The sequence below is a fragment of the Mustelus asterias genome, chromosome 5 (genome assembly GCF_964213995.1).
Source record: "Mustelus asterias chromosome 5, sMusAst1.hap1.1, whole genome shotgun sequence".
Taxonomy (NCBI): domain Eukaryota; kingdom Metazoa; phylum Chordata; class Chondrichthyes; order Carcharhiniformes; family Triakidae; genus Mustelus; species Mustelus asterias.
Genome location: NC_135805.1, coordinates 45,424,999 through 45,443,751, shown reverse-complemented (window position 1 = coordinate 45,443,751; position 18,753 = coordinate 45,424,999). Strand labels below are relative to the sequence as shown.

General features: G+C 41.9%; 1 protein-coding gene across 1 annotated transcript in view; it reads left to right on the top strand.

The window, feature by feature from the left end:
* ube3d (ubiquitin protein ligase E3D) overlaps positions 1 to 18,753 on the top strand; it is a 165,755-nt gene that overhangs the window by 16,745 nt on the left and 130,257 nt on the right. The window contains exons 5-7 of the mRNA XM_078212474.1: positions 797 to 866; positions 5,703 to 5,781; positions 8,301 to 8,409. Of these exons, the coding sequence (XP_078068600.1) occupies positions 797 to 866; positions 5,703 to 5,781; positions 8,301 to 8,409 (258 nt within the window). The remainder of the gene's footprint in view (positions 1 to 796; positions 867 to 5,702; positions 5,782 to 8,300; positions 8,410 to 18,753) is intronic.

Here is an 18,753-nt window from a genome sequence, read left to right as displayed (position 1 = left end):
GTTGAGATTCAATCCATGGCATCGTCAATTTATTGTTAATGGGATAGAGCAAATATTTAGCAATAAAAACTTAATTTTGAATATAATTTTATGAAGGAATCTATAACATTCCAGATATTAAAATGTTGAGTGATTTTTTGGGGGGGATTTATTATAGCTTTTCACAAGTCAACAGCACCTACTTGCCTTACAGCATAAAAAATAAAATGGGTAATAAGTCAGATTTAGAAATATTTTACCCTGGTAGATTTTTTTTCCCCCAAGCAAGAAAAGGAGTAAAGCTGATAAACATTGATGTGTGTGCGTTATAAGTTTCCCATGTTTTTCGCTTTAAATTTAATGTGCCTGTTAATGATGCCTTTTGGCCTGATAATGATCGACCTGATAATGGGTTACAGTTCCTTTCAGAGTCCTATTGAGACAACCAATTAAAAATAAGGCTGCATATCTTCATTTCCCTTGGAGGCCTCTCGAAATTTTTCTGGCAGCCACAGCTGGCTTGACGCAGTGTTTTTCTCTGATTGGTCAGCAGGAAATGTTTTGGAACGGGCCAAACCCTTTTATCCCCTTTGTTTCTCGCTGAAGGCTGAAATGTGTCATCTTCCATCTTGAGTGGCCCAGTTGGTAGCTGAGAAAGCTCTGCAGCTGAGGCACTGAGGCCTGAGGGATTAGGAAACAACAGCCTGATTTGGAGTCCAGTGATTGACTGCAGGGACGTTTCTGTTTTGTGGAAGCTCAAAAAATGAATAATGTCTCTTGCTGAATAGTCACCCTCTTCACTTTTGGTTTCTTGCAGATGCCAAGAGAAAATAACACAGTAGTTTGTGCGCGCTGTAGGAAGGTGCTGGGAGATGTGACTTCATCAGGTATAATGTGCATTTATTGTTCAATGGTACTTCAGATTATAGTGTCTTGCTATGTTAGATTTATAATTAACTTGCGTATTCCCCCTCACTTTAGTTATCACCTTTCTTTTGTTCTAATTTTTCTCCTTTTGCCTTACCACTTTGTCTTTCACTCCATCGTTGTGCCTGCCTCCGTGAACGTGGAGTAGAATAGGATCATAGAAACCTACAGTGTGGAAGGAAGCCATTCGGCCCGTGGATCTTGCACCGACCACAATCACATCCAGATCCTATCCCCCTACGTATTTACCCTGCTAGTCCCCCTGACACAAAGGGGCAATTTTGCATGGCCAATCAACCTAACCCGCACATCCTTGGACAGTGGGAGGAAACCGGAGCATCCGGAGGAAATCCATGCAGACACAAGGAGAATGTGCAAACTCCATACAATCATCCAAGGCTGGAATCGAACCTGGGTCCCTGGCGCTGTGAGGCAGTGGTGCTAACCACTGTGCCACCCTTGGCATAGAACATCTTGTTGATTCTGAGGCTTGTGTTAAGGGTCCCAAAGATCTCCAAGCAGGTTCCTCGCATGTCACGTGGCCAATACTGCCCCGTCATCCCTACCCTCACCAAGTGCTCCCAGAACTTCATTCCGAGGTTAAGGTATAATGGCTTCGCTGCAGTCTCAGGTTTGCCTGCCCTACCCCCTTCCCATTTGTTGATTCCCAGCCCCTTCCTGTTTCAGTTTTGTTGCGCCAGGTTGGTGAAAACAGCTTAACCTAAGCATGCATGGATCAATGAAGGGATCACGAAAGGTATCCGTTAGGGATCGACATTTCGAATCACAGAATCTTTTAGCAGAGAAAGAGGCCATTCAGCTCATCTTGCCTGTGCCGTCTCCTTGAAAGAGTTGTCTGATTTAGTTCCACACCCAGCTTTTTCCCTCTAATGCCGTGCTTTAGTCCTCTTCAAGAACATGTGCAATTATCAATTGAACATTGCTATGGAATCTGCCCTTTCAGATAATATGTTTCAGAATTTAATAACTCTCTGTGGAAAAAGAATCTCCTCATTTTCCCCTATAATTGTTCACCAATTATTTGAGATTGCTTGTTAGAAAGTTTGTTACACTTATGTAAGAGTAACATGTTACCTTGTGGTATATATGATAGGAGCCATCCATTTGGTTCATTATGTCCATGAATGTACGTGCTACTTATGACACACAAAAGCATTATCTATCACTGGTTCTGCACAACATGAATTGGCCAAGTTGTTGAGTGAGTTACTACAACTAATCCTGAGTGAATTTTCCACATACATGCTGAAACTTTGCGGCGATTATATATGACCTGCATTGACAGCAATGCCGTGAATATGTGCTCATTCAACATTGCGAGTCTGCTCACTAATGTGTCAAACAAGGAATCCATAGACATTTGCCCTGTGTCACTATATCATGCTGATCTAGATATGTTGCTACTTTCTGAATCTGTATTCATTGAACTTACTAACTCGTGCAGTTGAGTTTAGCTTTAATGATGCCATGTATGCCCAAATAGATGGTGGTGCCATAAGATCACCTCACGAATCAGTGGCCAGTCAGCCCATGAAGTCTGTACTGGCTCTCCGAAAGAGCACCTTGTCCATTGTGGCTACTTAAGTCATTGCTTGGTATGTGTTGTGCATATTCGTGAATGAGCCTAAGGCCACCATTATTTGACCAAGAGTGGCCAGTCTACCACAAAGGATAAGATATCTTCAATGTTTGAGCAATAGATGAAGGTACGTAAGAACATAAGAACATAAGAACTAGGAGCAGGCGTAGGCCATCTGGCCCCTCGAGCCTGCTCCGCCATTCAATAAGATCATGGCTGATCTTTTCGTGGACTCAGCTCCACTTACCCGCCCGCTCACCATAACCCTTAATTCCTTTACTGTTCAAAAATATATCTATCCTTGCCTTAAAAACATTCAATGAGGTAGCCTCAACTGCTTCATTGGGCAGGAAATTCCACAGATTCACAACCCTTTGTGTGAAGAAGTTCTTCCTCAACTCAGTCCTAAATCTGCTTCCCCTTATTTTGAGGCTATGCCCCCTAGTTCTAGTTTCACCCGCCAGTGGAAACAACTTCCTTGCTTCTATCTTATCTATTCCCTTCATAATCTTATATGTTTGTATAAGATCTCCCCTCATTCTTCTGAATTCCAATGAATATAGCTCCAGTCTACTCAGTCTCTTCTCATAAGCTAACCCTCTCAACTCCGGAATCAACCTAGTGAATCTCCTCTGCACCCGCTCCAGTGCCAGTATATCCTTTCTCAAGTAAGGAGACCAAAACTGTACACAGTACTCCAGGTGTGGCCTCACCAGCACCTTATACAGCTGCAACATAACCTCGCTGTTTTTAAACTCCATCCCTCTAGCAATAAAGGACAAAATTCCATTTGCCTTCTTAATTACCTGCTGCACCTGCAAACCAACTCCTTGAGATTCCTATACAAGGACACCCAGGTCCCTCTGCACAGCAGCATGCTGCAATATTTTACCATTTAAATAATAGTCCATTTTGCTGTTATTCCTACCAAAATGGATGACCTCACATTTACCAACATTGTACTCCATCTGTCAAACCCTTGCCCACTCACTTAGTACCTGTTTCATGCTGCACTATGCAGTAGCTGCACAAGTGGTATTTTCCACTAACGGGATGCTGCTGTCAAGCTTTAAAAGTGTCCTGTTTACCACACAAATGAGTAATGTGATATATGAATTTCCATCGCTGGTGCAATGCCAGGTACGTGGGCTGTACATCCCAGTGGCTTGCGGATCGTATCAGACAGCACATCTCTTTGGCTGTTCACATTAGGCAGAGAATTGATTGTACTCAAGCACCCTGTTGTTACAAAACTCAGAACATAATGCCTAATGTTAGATTTGATTCCATGATTGGACAGCACTTGCTGAACAATCTCAAATATTACACTGACAACCAATTTAAGATTGTCATTCAGGCTCACAATGTACATTTATTAGAGGGTACATATATTCATAGGCAGGGGCTTCTCCTCTGCAGGCAAAAGGAATATGTCCAGGCATTGCACCTTTTTAAAATTAAACAAAGCTTGGGGTAATTCCCTGGTCCATTTTCTAAGGAAGTGCCTCAACTGGTCATAGATGACTTGTCCACCAGTTAACACCCTTTTCACATGCAGTATAAATTATTGCTCCCTTTGAAATTTGACACTCTTGCATCTGTCTTGATGAGTGAAAGATGAAAAGCTTCGACAGCATGCCTCTTTTTTTTAGCAGAACTCTACTACCAAGCGACTATTCATGCATTTGCAGTTTCCTCTTCTACTTTTGATACCCTGGGATGGAAATGATCAGGTTCTGAAGATTTGTCTGTCTTAAACCCTCTTTCTTTCTGCAGTGTTAACAAATTAAATCCAACACGGTTTCTTCCCTTGTCTGACTTTTCAGTTTCCTAATAGCACTGGTATTTTGTCCTCTTCCCATGAAACAGATCCAAAGCTTTCTGTTAACAAGTTTGCCATTTCTTTACTATCCATTATAGTCTTTTCCACATTCACTTACGCAACACTTTCTCTTTAAAAATAAACTTCTGCTCTTAGCCTTGATGTCTCCGGGCAATTTTTTTCACCTCTTCTTGCATCTCTTATTAATTTCCTTTGTTGCTTTTTATGCCTCTCCCAGTCGGCTGGATGGACTATAAAGAGATACGTAGAATCTAATAAGAGGTACAAAAAGGGAATATGAAAAGAAACATGCGGCAGATATCAAAGCTGACAGCAAAAATTTGACAGTGAAAATTAGAAGCGTTCTGCTGCTTTACAGTGCTTTAGTCCATAGATGCATAAATGCCAGCTCTTCAATATTTTTATCAGTGTGGTTAGGATGAGATGGCTCTGGTTTTGAAGTCTTCATCTGCATATGATAATTTGTAGCCTGAATTAAATTATATAGCGTGGCAGACTTGCTCATGCTTCCAAAATGAATGTCAATTACTCACCACTGTGTCCAGATGTTTATTTAGTGTAGGAGTGGATGGATAGCACCACCACGAGAGGGGGTGAAACCAGCTTACTTGGAATGTTTACAATTGAGCCTGATTTTAAATCCGTGCAAGAATGAGTTCTGAGTGAGTTAAAATTCTGTCCCTTGTGTCCCAGAGAAGCAACCTGAATAGGTACTTGGAGAAAGATCCTGAGGGCACTTCCCATCATAAACCTTATTGGCCCTGGGATCTGTATCTAGTGCAGGGCAGACATGTGGACCCAACTAGGAAGTATGTAGGAAACTAAGGTAGGTAGCCCTTTAACATGTCTCAGAGACTGGGTTGGCTTGGTGCAATATGTGGGATTTGTGACGAATGCAATGTATTTAGAGATGTTGTGATGCAGTGGCTGTGAGCCAGAAGCTTTGAGTTCGATTCCTACTCCAGGACAGAAGGTGTGTTCATAATGTGGCCAAAGAGGTTGATTATCAAGTTGTCAATCATTTTGATAAGCCTATGGCAGGCGGTAAGGGCAGAAGAGTTTCCTGGTCAGCCATGCTTGATGTGGAATGGCACTTGTCAAGCTGTAGCCTCTCTTTTTTGGCGATCACTCGCTAACGAGTATGATTGTCCACCTAAGATATAGTTGTTGCTGATTAAACTTGACTTTATAGTAAATAAAGTAATTGCTGCTAAAAGTTACACTGCAAACACAGTAAAAATAAAGTGCATCTGACAATTTGTCAGGATTTTCTTTTAAAGGAATGTGTAAAGCATATGCTTCTGAACGTGTATTCTCTTGCATTGCAAATGTTCCTGATTTATTTCCTTACAGATACTATTAAATTTTATGTTACTGAGGTGCTGGTCCAGCCTCTGATGAACAAAACGTTGAAAAGGCAAATATGTGAAAGGTACTGTTTCCTCCCATTGATGTTTCCAACATGTATCTATGATTTAAATTGGATTTGTCTATACCTCAGGACTTTACCTACAGCCACCGACCTTCAAATCCCACGTCAGCCCCTTCTGCCCTCTGACTTAATCGAGGGAAGGTTTTGTCAACACGGAAACTGAGACTGGGCCTTTCCTGTGATTAAGTGGACTTGGCCACCATGTTTTCCACCACAATGGGCTGCATTAAATCCAACCCATTGTATGAAACATTTTGAGACAATTCCGAAGGTTTGGAAGGCGCTGTCATTGTAGGCTTGGCAAGTTGCTGTCATGCATCATGTCAGTATTGTTACAGCTGCATTTCTCCAGGCAAGTGGAGAGTATTCTATCACACTCTTGACTTGTGCCTTGTAGATTTTGGAAAGGCTTTGGGGAGTCAGGAGGTGAGTTGCTCGCTACAGAATTCCCAGTCTCTGACCTGCCCTTGTAAACACGGAATTTATATGGCTAGTTCAGTTGATCCATTAACAAATTATCTGGATAGCCCAAAGTAATTGCCACCACCAGAAACGATTGAGCCACTGGAGGCAACCATCCATCATCAATCTGCGATCGAAGGCCTGTCGTAACCGGCAGCAGATATGAGGGGTATCTGCTTCCCCTTGGTTAGCGTGGAGAGCTGGTAAGAGTGGGAAAAACAGGAGTGGAATCAGTATGAAACCAATCGTCAGTTGAGATGGTAAGAAGGAAGCACAGACAGTGGCATTCTCAACAATAGAGGAGAAATATATGGATTGTAAAAAGTAATTTATGATGTGAAGTTCTTGGAGGCATTTGAGGTACAAACTAAATATAAGTGTATTATCCTTGAATGGAATTTTGTAATGTATTGAATTGACCTCCTGGGAGTTGCTCACAGTGATTCAGGGGATGTTGTCTTCTGATTGCTGTCTCATTATTATTTGTTCAAAGTTTATTTATCAGTATCACAAGTAGGCTCATGTTAACACTGCAATTAAGTTACTGTGAAAATCCCCTTGTTGCCACACTCTGGCGCCTGTTCAGGTACACTGAGGGAGAATTTAGCATGGCCAATACAACTAACCTGCACGTCTTTCGGACTGTGGGAGGAAACTGGAGCACCCGGAGGAAACCCACGCAGACACGGGGAGAACGTGCAAACTCCACACGGACAGTGACCCAAGCTGGGAATCGAACCCGGGTCTCTGGCACTGTGAGGCAGCAGTGCTTACCACTGTGGGGTTCCACACGGCCTTTGAGCCCTTGAGCTTTGCCAGCACAGGCATGTTTTCTCTTCTCTGTCTTCGAAGTGATGTTGAACTGTGTCTAGAAGAGTCATACCGTGGAAGCCATGGTAACACTGTACCAACAAATATTCCAATTTTCCAACTTTTATCCCCACTTCTCATTATTCTGGAATCCCTTATTTGAAAATAGTCCAAACTCACCTCTTCCACTGGCTTAGGCTACAAGTAATCTCACGTCATCCCACTTGTGTAACCAGAACCATATAGACTAAAGAGAGATGTTCATCCCTTGTTTCTCTGGGCCCCGATTTTTACATTCCATTGTGAACAAATAACACATTTCCTTTAGTCACAAATGCAGCTCAAATCCCACAGAAACCAAAGCCATTAAGAACAAATGTTTATAACACTTTGTACCATAACGTCAGAATAGAAAGAAAAGTTTCTCTCTCATACAGATGTTCTGCCCTACAAATATAGTTAATTAATGTGTGGGTTTTGTTTGAAGATAAAGTGCAATCTTAAGTTCAAACTAATTTTTAACCCTTCCTTCATAGCTGATAAAACACTCTTAATTGCAACCTAAAGTTGCAAAACAATTAAGTGTAGCTTCTCACAAACTGTAAAGAACCCCAACTGCCTTGACTTCCCCTTGTCTCACTGACGGAAATTCAAACTGAACTGAACCGTTTAATTTAAAATGTGTTTCAAGAATAAAATCCGTAGATGTTACCAACCAACTACAGACCCTAAAAATTAGTAGAATTATCAATTTTTAAAAATTAATTCATGGGATGTGGTTGTCGCTGGCTGGGCCAGCATTTATTGCCTCTATTGGTCCGGAAGATTCCGCCAATGGCGGGGCCAGTAAATTTCAGCCTAGATGTTGTGGGGGAGTAGGATTGTGATTCCTAGAAGATTTTGAAGGCTGGCAGTATGATAGAAATGGGACCCGGGCTAATAAAATGGCACGAAGAGCTGGGTGACTTGTGCTGCTGCACCAGTTGACATTCAGAGCTCTGTAAGCTGATTATACTGGGCAGTATTTGGATTGGAAGTCAGACAATCAGGCGTTACGATTTTACCCGTTAAAAGTTACAGAAACTTTGGCCAAATAACAGACTGGCGAACTTGGCCCACTGTGATGGTGAGGTACTGGAGAGATATTGGTATCATGTTAGAATCATACGTGAATTAGCATCACCTGGAGAGGAGGGGAAAAGACAAGGGTTCACTGATTGAAATGTGGTTTTTTGAATGTTTTTTAGGTCTTTGTTTGTGGAGACTGTGGTTGCTGGCCGACTGAAGGAGTTGTCATCCGCTCAGAGTAACTTTAGATTCTGTATTCAAGGATGTGATGGAAAAACATATATTTTGGTAAGAAGCCTTTTCTTTTAGGATTTTGTACAAAATGACAAAGTCTATCAGTGATAATCGTTTTTAAGTGTTTGTAAAACGTCAGGAGATGATCATACTTTTACTGAATGGATTCTTCCACTGAAGATAGGTGATGGATTGCCTTTCAAATTTTGCCTCTAGGTGGCAGAGTTTGAACACGTATTGAAAAGCATTTGTGGTTTCCGTACACAAATTTTCATAGTCCCATCTTTATTGCATTCGAAAATACTGCCTCTGAAGTGAATTTGCAAGCATTTTATAGTCTCATCAATTAACATTTTTTTGACTGCAGCTTTGGATGTATGGTGGTAAAATATTGCTCTTTTAAGACAGCTTTGAGTAATACTCTGACCCTGTTTGTAAGGAAGTGTCATAAAATGCGTCTGGTATTCAAACACGTTTTGCTATTAGAATAATTGTTCATCAGTTTGTGCATACTTGCCCAAACTGTAACCTGTCAGTTACAATCTTCCTACTGTGAACAAATAAGGCCTTCTTTCTAATGTGTGTTTCTTGTACTTTGCATTTGCAACTCATGTGCTTTAGAAGGGTGTCTTTGCGAGAGCAATAAGATAAATACAACCCATCATAGAGGGAATGCTGAATCCAAATACATCCTTTTAAAGGGCAATGGTCACTTTCTTCTGAGATAATATTTAGAAATGTAAGTCTGTGAATTCTTTGAATTCTGGCAAATATAAAATGAAATTATAGAGCACCGGGATAAGTTTGGAAACTTAGTACGTTTTCATAGCTGAAATAGCCTTGCTGTTATCGCAAAGTTAAAAATTCATGGATAATATATAATGTAGCATTTGAGAGATAAGATTAGCTGTGAGCATTCATAATTATCAGGGGTTTTGATGAGGTAAATGAAGAAATCTTGTTTTCACTGGATGACGAGTCAGTAGCAAGAGGGAATAAATTTACAATCATTACCAAGAGAATGCAGCAAGAGGTTAGGATCTTTTTTTTATGCAGATGGAGGACGCCCTCCCAGAAACAGTGATGGAAACCAAATTAATAGTTGTTTTTACAGGGAAATGGATAAATATCTGAAAAATAAAAAGTGACAAGGCTATGGGGGGAGTGCGGTTAATGGGTGGCTCTTTCAGACAGCCAGTATTGTTTGAATTGAATGGTCTCCTTCTGTGCTGTAAGATTAGAGGAAATGCTTCTGAGTTAAGTTGAGTCCCTGGCAGGGGGGTAATGATGGTGATAGGCACAAACACTGGGGGGGGGGGGGGATTTTCTGGCCGCGCTTGCACCAAGACCGGAAAATCCCATCCGAGGTCAACAGACATTTGCACGATCTGTCCTTGCCCACTATGATTCCTGTGGTGGGCGGGACAGCAAAATTCCCCCCTGGAGATCCAATTGGATTGAATCTGCGACAAAGATATTGGGTGTGATCTGTATAAGAGACCTGATACGACAAACGGGATTTCCTTTACTCAGTCTGTGATATATTGAGTTGATATTTTATGTGTGCCACTAATTGATCTTTCAGTGTTTCTTGTTGAAGAGGACAGGAGATTTGGATCAGGTAGCACGGAAAATTAATTGGAACGCAAGCATTCAAGGGAAAGCAATAGGTGGCAAGATGCATTAAAATAATAGAAAGCTAAAAATACATTTTATTTTTGACATGCGTGCTCTTGTTGGCTTCACCTAATGATTGGTCTGTGCTATCACATGAGTAGCTTGTTCAGAGCATTGCAGACTCACTACAAGATTAGGAGCACACAGGTTCAAAAGTGTCCACACTATACATCTAGATTGTGAATATCGAGTAGTACACTTCTGCAGAATGATTGACCAAGAATGTTATAGAATTCATTTGAGATTTTTAGGAATAGGGAAAGGTTTTTTAGACCCTTCAATACTGTTGATCGACCAATTTCACCTTCTCACTTTCTCACTGTGAAGCTTCCTTATAAACATGCAATGCCTCCTAAATCCATTAGCATGGTTCACCCACCTCTGGCCAATTATGGTAAACATCTCTGACCATTTCATAGAAGTTCATAGAAACCCTACAGTACAGAAAGAGGCCATTCGGCCCATCGAGTCTGCACCGACCACAATCCCACCCAGGCCCTACCCCCATATCCCTACATATTTTACCCGCTAATCCCTCTAATCTACGCATCCCAGAACACTAAGGGACAATTTTAGCATGGCCAATCGACCTAACCCGCACATCTTTGGACTGTGGGAGGAAACCGGAGCACCCGGAGGAAACCCACGCAGACACGAGGAGAATATGCAAACTCCACACAGACAGTGACCCAAGCCGATTTGGGTGGATAAGTTCCACCTGACTCCACTTCATTTTCTATTTAAAAAAAAATTCACCCCTCTATATTTGAAGCTCTTAACAGAGTGAACAATCACCAGGATTGATTTTTTGAACTTTTCATCTTCATTTTCATTGAGTACAATTTAATATTTAATTTGGATTAGTGGTGTTCATGCTTCACCATGGTTGATTCCGTGCTTGTCAAAACTTTCCTCTTACTAAAGTCATTTGCTCCTGTTGATAATGGTGATGTTTGTACATCGCTTCCATTGCATGTTTGAATTCCTGTTGTCAACACTTTATAAGCTCTGGATGAATCAGCGATGTATGTGCACTTGGGCTAATCCCAGCCTACTGGATATTTTGTCTCATCCCACCCAGGCATTTTGTAATTTAAAAAATATTGGCACCGGAGCAGGCTACACGCTGATGTTGTGTAATTCTGTCTAAAGGGTATTATTCCAGGAAAAAAAATGATGCAAATAATTCCTGGAATGGTCTTTCTGTAACAGAAACATTTGCCAGTAAAGTTTCCTTATGCTTATCCCAGTACTCTACAGAATATCTGTAGAAAAATAATATTATCAGCAGCAATCAAAAGCAATAATGGCATGATGAGGAGGAGAAGGATCGTATGCGTCCAAACCACGGCCCCTACGGCTTTGTGTTGGGGCCTGAATCTTACTGGAAAGATAGACATTGCAAGTTGCCTGGAATGCACAAACTGGCCAGCAAGTTCAAGGAATTAAGCAGCACCCCATGAGTTGCAAATCTCCAAAACTGGGCCCAGAATAAAGAAATTTTACTCTTGCTGCAATCTGAAATGCCCGGGTGGAATAATGCAAAAAGAAAACCTAATAGGCCAGGTTTAGCCTGTCGCTGTGCACCACACATTCAGCCAGAGCTGAAGGGGGTTGGAGGGGAGTGGGGGGATGGGGGTGTGATTGAAGTGGGGTTGGCAAACCCAGAAAGAACTGGTTTCCTCAGTGCCCTGCAGAATTTAACTGGACGCGAGCGCATTGGGTTGTTTGGTAGCTTTTTGGGCTTGGACGAAGCATTCCTGCCTTATCCCCTGCCACACAAGTAGAGCCACAAAGACACTTACCTCATGGATTCAGCCCCTCTTCACACTTTTAAGCTGCTTAAGTGTCCCAAGCTGTGGTTAAAAATAGAATGAGTGTTAAAATGAAATTACGAGGCTGCGTGCTAATATTTAAATGACCAAGTCGCTTTGCATGAGCAAAATGCACGCCTGCCCTATATCCCAAAGGGTTTGTGACAGATTTGGTCCCAGATTCCGTTTGCATTTCAACCTCTGACGTGACCTGCTTTTGAGAGTTAAGGTTTATCCCCTTCTTCCTGGAATTGTTGACTTTTTTTCCCCATGGAATAATATCCCTTTGACAGAATTTCTTAACCTCAGTGTGAAGCCTGGATTCATTATGCCAATATTTTGGAAAGTCTGGGTGGAATGATGCAAAAAGCAAACCTAATAGGCCAGGATTAGCCTGTGGCTGTGCACCACACATTCAACCAGAGCTGGTAAAAATAGTGCGCAATAATAATGTCGATGTGTACGAGAAGCAGTGTACAAACATTGCCAGTGTTAGGGTCTTGATAGCGACTCTGCTATTAGGATAAGCATCGAGGGGGAGAAGCTAGTCACTTGCTCCATTAAAAAATGAGGGAAAATCATCGCTGTGTTACTCACAGTCCCCTCGTGAATAGGTTGTGTTGTACGTTCAGGCCTCATTATACTGATGCAAACATTCTGGCTTCTGAGGTTGAAGGAGATGTGCACCAATGGGTTAGATAAATCAATGACAGCAGCGATTTACAATGTCAGCTTGTCACATTGTGAGATTTAATGCAATAAATTCAGCTTCTATATCCATTGCGGTTTAATCTGTCAACTTAAACACCAACACAAACTCTGGAGCAGAACAAACCTGCCTTGGCAAACCTAGAGTTTGATTTAAGGAGGCACATCTTCCACAGCAGCATAACACATGTATAGTTTTTCCTAGTTTCTGTAACACCAACAACCTGACGATAAATTATAGTTTTTGCACAGATTTATAAATAAAATTCACTTTCTCGAGCTTATGTTTGTGTTTTAACAGCAGACTATCGAACTGTAATGCTAAATAGAGAAGAGAGAATAAACTAAACAGAGCAGCAGTTGCTGAGAAGCTGAAACCCATGGTTCCAGATTAAATTGGCTTTATTGTGTAGAGCAGTGGCTCTCTCCTGGAACTGCTCACATTAAGTTGGTTGTTATGTAGTCCAGTGGGAAGCTAAGTTTAAGTTTATTTATTAGTGTTGCAAGTAGGCTTACACTGCAATAAAGTTACTGTGAAAATCCTCTAGTTGTGTTTGGGTACGCAGGAGGAGAATTTAGCATGGCCAATGCACCTAACTGGGACGCCTTTTGGACTATGGGAGGAAACCTCACGCATTTACCCTAGCTAGTCCCCCTGACACTAAGGGGCAATTTAGCATGACCAATCTACCCAACCAGCCTGACTTTCGGACTGTGGGAGGAAGCCAGAGCACCCGGATGAAATCCACGCAGACACGGGTAGAATGTGCAAACTCCACACAGGCAGTGACCCAAGCCGGGAATCGAACCCGGGTCCCTGGCGCTGTGAGGCAGCAGTGCTAACCACTGTGCCACCATGCCACTGCTGCTTGGAGAGTGGGAGTACACAGCCAGGGATAACATGTGAGGGCGATTGGGGAGGATAGGCGAGGTCCTGGGCCATTGAGTACAGGAGTGACATCGATTTGGAGGCCCAGCATTGGGCACATCCTTTTATCGGCCCAAATTTTATGACAGCAATGATTCTGAAGCTGCCGGTGTTGATTGTTTGAAACTTACAGCAACTTCCTGGGCCAGGTTTTCAAATGCTGGTGGGGTGGGAACTTGGTGCAGTGTGATTTTAAAAATTGCAGTCGCTGGAAGGTGTCTCTGAATGAACTGGTCGGACATTTTAGCAACAATCTGATTGGCTTTTCTGTTGCTAGCTCACAGTTGACCAGATTAATAGTGGATTTGCATTCACGTTGGTGGAATTTAAATTCATGACCTCATTGCACACTATCTCCTGTCAGTGTTTTTGTTTCCGACAGAGTTTGATCCACAGAATGAGGTAAAATTTGCCAGTGGAGCAGAGCTGTTAAAATTGAGCCACCGGGTAGCTTATGGACTAATTCCTGCACAAGGGCAATTTAACTCATCACTGATTCTTACTCGCAAACATGGATGCAACACACTATCAATATAAAATGTGGATGGTCGGCGTGCGTGGGTATAGAATGTTTTGCATTGTCTTGCTTCAGTTAATTACAGCTCAAAGTGCCGGTGAGCATCTGCATGTTGGTACACTTATAGGATTTAGGCTTGAGGCCGCAGTTTTTTATCAAGGTCAGATTATCAAGCTTCTTGACGGAGTAGCCACATCAGAAATGCTTAACAAAAATGGAGAGAGCTGCTGTCATACAGAGCTGGTAAATCAGTATCTGTGGAGAGAGTTCAAGTTTGGGGTTCATATCCTTCACCACTCACTCCACCAGTCCGACTGTGTGGAGAGTTTAAAAAGCAAATGGAGGTCTTTATGAACTGTTAGATGGTGTTCGCTGTAACTGATGCTTTGAGCTTGTTTGAGCTACAACTCCTCAAATGTCAGCTCCAAAGGTGAGAAGCTACTCTGCAAGTCAGGCTATTCTGATATAAGTTCACAGACCTGATATGTTAACACTGTTTCTCTCACCTAAGATGCTGCCAGACCTGCTAATTCCAGCAATTTCTGTTTTTCTTTTGAGTCAGAACTTGTCTCTGTAAAACAACTTCGTTCTGGCTTCACTTCTCACAACTAAGCCAACAAGTCCTGCATTAAGCTTTAGTTGAGAGTTCACTTGGATCAGGGGTTCCCAAACTGGGGCTGTCCAGTGGGTCTATGAAACTGGTGGCCACCATGTGATCGGCAAACGCCAGTTTGGATGCGTAAAGTTTAAAAAGAATTATTAGTGAAAACAAATAGACCAATCAGCATGCTCCAAGAGGCCTTGCTCTGATTGGCCCAACAAGGTTCTTCAATCTCGCTGTCGCTGGGCAGATAAGCGTGTGGCCAGCAGCAATGATTGCACAGAAGAGAGGCAGCGTGATAGGGACCTCAGAACGAGCAGGCGCTTCTTGAAGTGGGGAGTTGGTTCTTAGAAATAGATTTGTGTAAAGCTACAAATACTTTTTATATTTGATTTCTGTGTTTGCATGTATTTTGTGGCAAAAAAAGGGGTGTTGACATTCTGAGAATGTTAGGGGTTCCCCTGATGCTCTTAGGAGGAGGTCACTATGGGCTCAACAGCTCGCAAGGTTTGGTAAACCCTGATTTAGAATTGTATTTACCTACACACTCCAACCACACCCGCCCCACCGGAGAACTGGTTCATCCATGGGGGCTGTCTATGTTCTCCTCCCAAGTTCGACACCAGCTCTGATCAATTCTGATGAAAACTAATGAATCACGTCAGTATGGCTGCAGTTTGATCACTGTCCTCCTAGCATGATGTGGCACTACTGGACTTTGCTGTTTGATCTCTTCTCTCGATTGGAGCCAGTACTGACTAAAATAGAATAACACCATTACTCATAACAGTGACATTGGGCTGGATTTTCAACCTCGAGGTGGCTCAGGGGAGTCTGGAAAATTTCTGACTTGTCCCATCTGCCTCAGGAGAAAGTGCCAGCGCAAAGAGGGGATCTTCACTATCCAATGCATGGGAAGGGAGGTGTGGTGGGTGGAGGGGCAGGTATTGGGCTTGGGAAGAAGTGCAGAAGCAGCCACGGGGGCTACCGAGTGAGGTGGCAGGCTATCTAAAAGGCCCGCTTTAGTGCCCTGGGTCCCAGTTGCTCTTGGTCTCTTTTGCTAAGTAAATGTAGACTGTAAATAGCTGAGTTCCCAGCACTGATCCTTGTGACACTCCACTCATTAAGAACTACCAATTCTGCTTCATGTCTGTTAACCAATCCATCATCCATGCTAATTTTCACTGTCAACTCTATGTGTCCTTGTATCAACCTTTTGTGTGGCACTGATCAAAAGCTTTTTGAAAATTCAGGTGTACATCTACTGGTCCCCCTTCATCTACTCTACAAGTTACATCCTCAAAATCTCCAATAAATTTGTTAAACATGATTTCTTGTTTGTAAAACCATGCCGACCTTGTATGATCACACAATGATTTTCTAAGTGCTGTGTTAAGATTTCCATGATAGTAGATTCCAGCATTTTCCTGATGATTAATGTCAGGCTAACTGATTCGTATCAGCTATTTTCTCTCTCTCTCTCCCTCTTTTCTTGATTAGCAGAATTACATTTGGTAACCTCTGAGCCACTGGGACTGTTCTGGAATCTAGGAAATGTTGGAGAATCATAACCAGCACTTCCACTTTCTCTGCAGCCACCTCTTTTGGAACCCTCAAATATAGGCCATCAGGTCCTAGGGATTCTAGTCCCTTAATTTTCTCCAATACTTTTTCCCTGCTTATATTAATTACCTTAAGTTTGTCACTTTTATTAGCCCCTTTGTTACCCTCAATTTCTGGTATGTAGTTTGTCATGAAGACTGAACACATTTTGTGCTATGTCCCTGCCATTTCCTCATTCCCCATCATAATTTATCCTGTCCCTGACTCAACGGGACCAATTTTTATTTCAGTGACTCTCCTCCTGTTTGTATAATTGAGAAAGCTCTTGCAATCTGTTTTTGGATTCCTGGCTACTTTACTCTCATGTTGTATTTGCTTTCCTTCTTATGAACTTTTTGGATGTCCTTTGCTGGTTGCTAAAATATTCCCAATTCTCAGGCTTGCTACTATTTTTTGCAGTGTTATGAACCTCTTCTTTTAATCTAATACTATCCTATCAAACCTAATATGGAATTAAACTGATCATGATTATGATCATTGTTGCCCAGAGGATCTTTTAGTACAAGAATTAAAGCTGGTTCATTACACAATCTTGGATCTAAGATATCCCTAGTTAGTTCTGTGGTGCATTTTTCCAAGAAAATGCTGCAAGAGCATTTTGCAAACTCATCTCCCAGACTAAATTTGCCAATTTGATTTAGAAACCTAGAAACGAAAGGCCCTTCCAGCCTGCCCCGCCATTCATTTTGATCATGGCTGATCATTAAAATTAACATCCTGATCCTGCCTTTTCCCCCATCCCCCCCATATCCCTTGATCCCTTTAGCCCAAGAGCTATTTCAATTTTGTCTTGAAATCACACAATGTTTTGGCCTCAATTACTTTCTGTGGTAGTGAATTCCACAGATTCACCATTCTCTGGGTGAAGAAATTTCTCCTCACCTCAGTCCTAAAGTTTTACCCCTTATCCTCAAACTTTGACCCCTAGTTCTGAACTCCCCCACCATTGGAAACACTCTTGCTGAGTCTACCCTGTCTAATCCTGTAAGAATTTCCTAAGTTTCTGTGAGATTCCTCTCTCACTCTTCTAAACTCCAATGAATATAGTCCTAACCGACTTAGTCTCTCCTCATATGACAAACCTGCCAGATTCATCCAATCTTCATGATGATTCAAGTCCCCTATGATTATTACATTGCCTTTGTTGCAAGCTCTGGTTTTTGCCTGTTTATTGTTCCATCCAGCATAACCTGGGTTGAAGGGCCTATAAACTACTTCCACCAGTGATTTCTGGCCCTTGTTGTTTTTGATCTCCACCCATACTAATTCTAATTGCATTTATTGCCTATGAGTTATTGCCCTTGAGACAGTGGTGGTGAGCCACCTTCTTGAGAACTGAAAGACTCTTCAGAAGGCAGTTAATCAACCACATTGCTGTGGGTCTGGCATCATATATATGCCAGATTGGGTAAAGACAGCAGATTTCCTCCCTTGAAGAACATTGATGAGCCAGATGTGTTTTTACCGCAGTCTTGTAGTTGCATGGTTTTCATCACTGATGTTAGCTTTTTATTCCAGACTTTTTTAATTAACTGAATTTAAATTCCCCAGATGTCAAGGTAGAATTTGAACTCGTGGGTCCTGATTGTTAGTCCAGCAATATAACCACAATACAACTATTCCCCCATTCCCATAATCCCATTGTACAGATGCACCTCCAGATAGATTGCATCTCTCATAGTCCAGATGTATTAGCAAAGAGATTGAATAACAGAAAATGCCAGTGAATGATAAGCTATTGATACTGGATTCACTCTTTAATGTTTGTCGATGTAATTGTCACTGGCACAGACTGTGATGACTCGTGCTGGGAAAAGCCTGCATTTTCTTTTGTGCAATGTCTCTTTAAGAACAAAGTGGGCTGGGGAGTATTTTGAAAGTGCATCAATAGGTTTCCAGATTTAAGATATTGTTAAATTCCAAGAAATAACTACATGATTTGGCATTGCCATGGCAATGAACAGTTAAGAAGCAAAGGATTATTTGAAAGCTAATTGCAGTGGGATTGGGTTTTAGCGTTTCTTTTTCTGTTTGGCTGGGCATTTGTGCAAGGCGAAAGTTAGCTAGGCTCCTTCTGAATGGAACAGTTTTCTGTTTTATTGTCTTTGAACAGATCCTGGTGTTGAAGCAGGTCTCTAAGAATAGATCAGTGACTCTGTTACTGTGTGTGTTATGCAGTTTGAAAGGGCAGAACTGAAGACAGAAAGATCAAGGGGTTGTGGATTAGACAATGCTCATTGCTACAGTTGAACTAGTGCCAGAGTTGACTAGACCATTTAAAGAGGTCGGAAAAGGGAGTGTCTGGGGATTCATTGCCATCAGGACTGTTGTGACCTAAATGCGAAAGCGTTTATAGATGGGTACATTGTTGATGATAATCATTTCCAGGAGCTTCGGATAGAACATGGCTGCTGGCTACTGCTACAGCTTTCTGTCAAGAGGTGAAATGGGTTGATGGGTGAAAAAGGTGAATCACAAAGATTCGAAGTGCGAGGTTCTACAAAATGAAGATCGAGTTGGAAAGACTGTG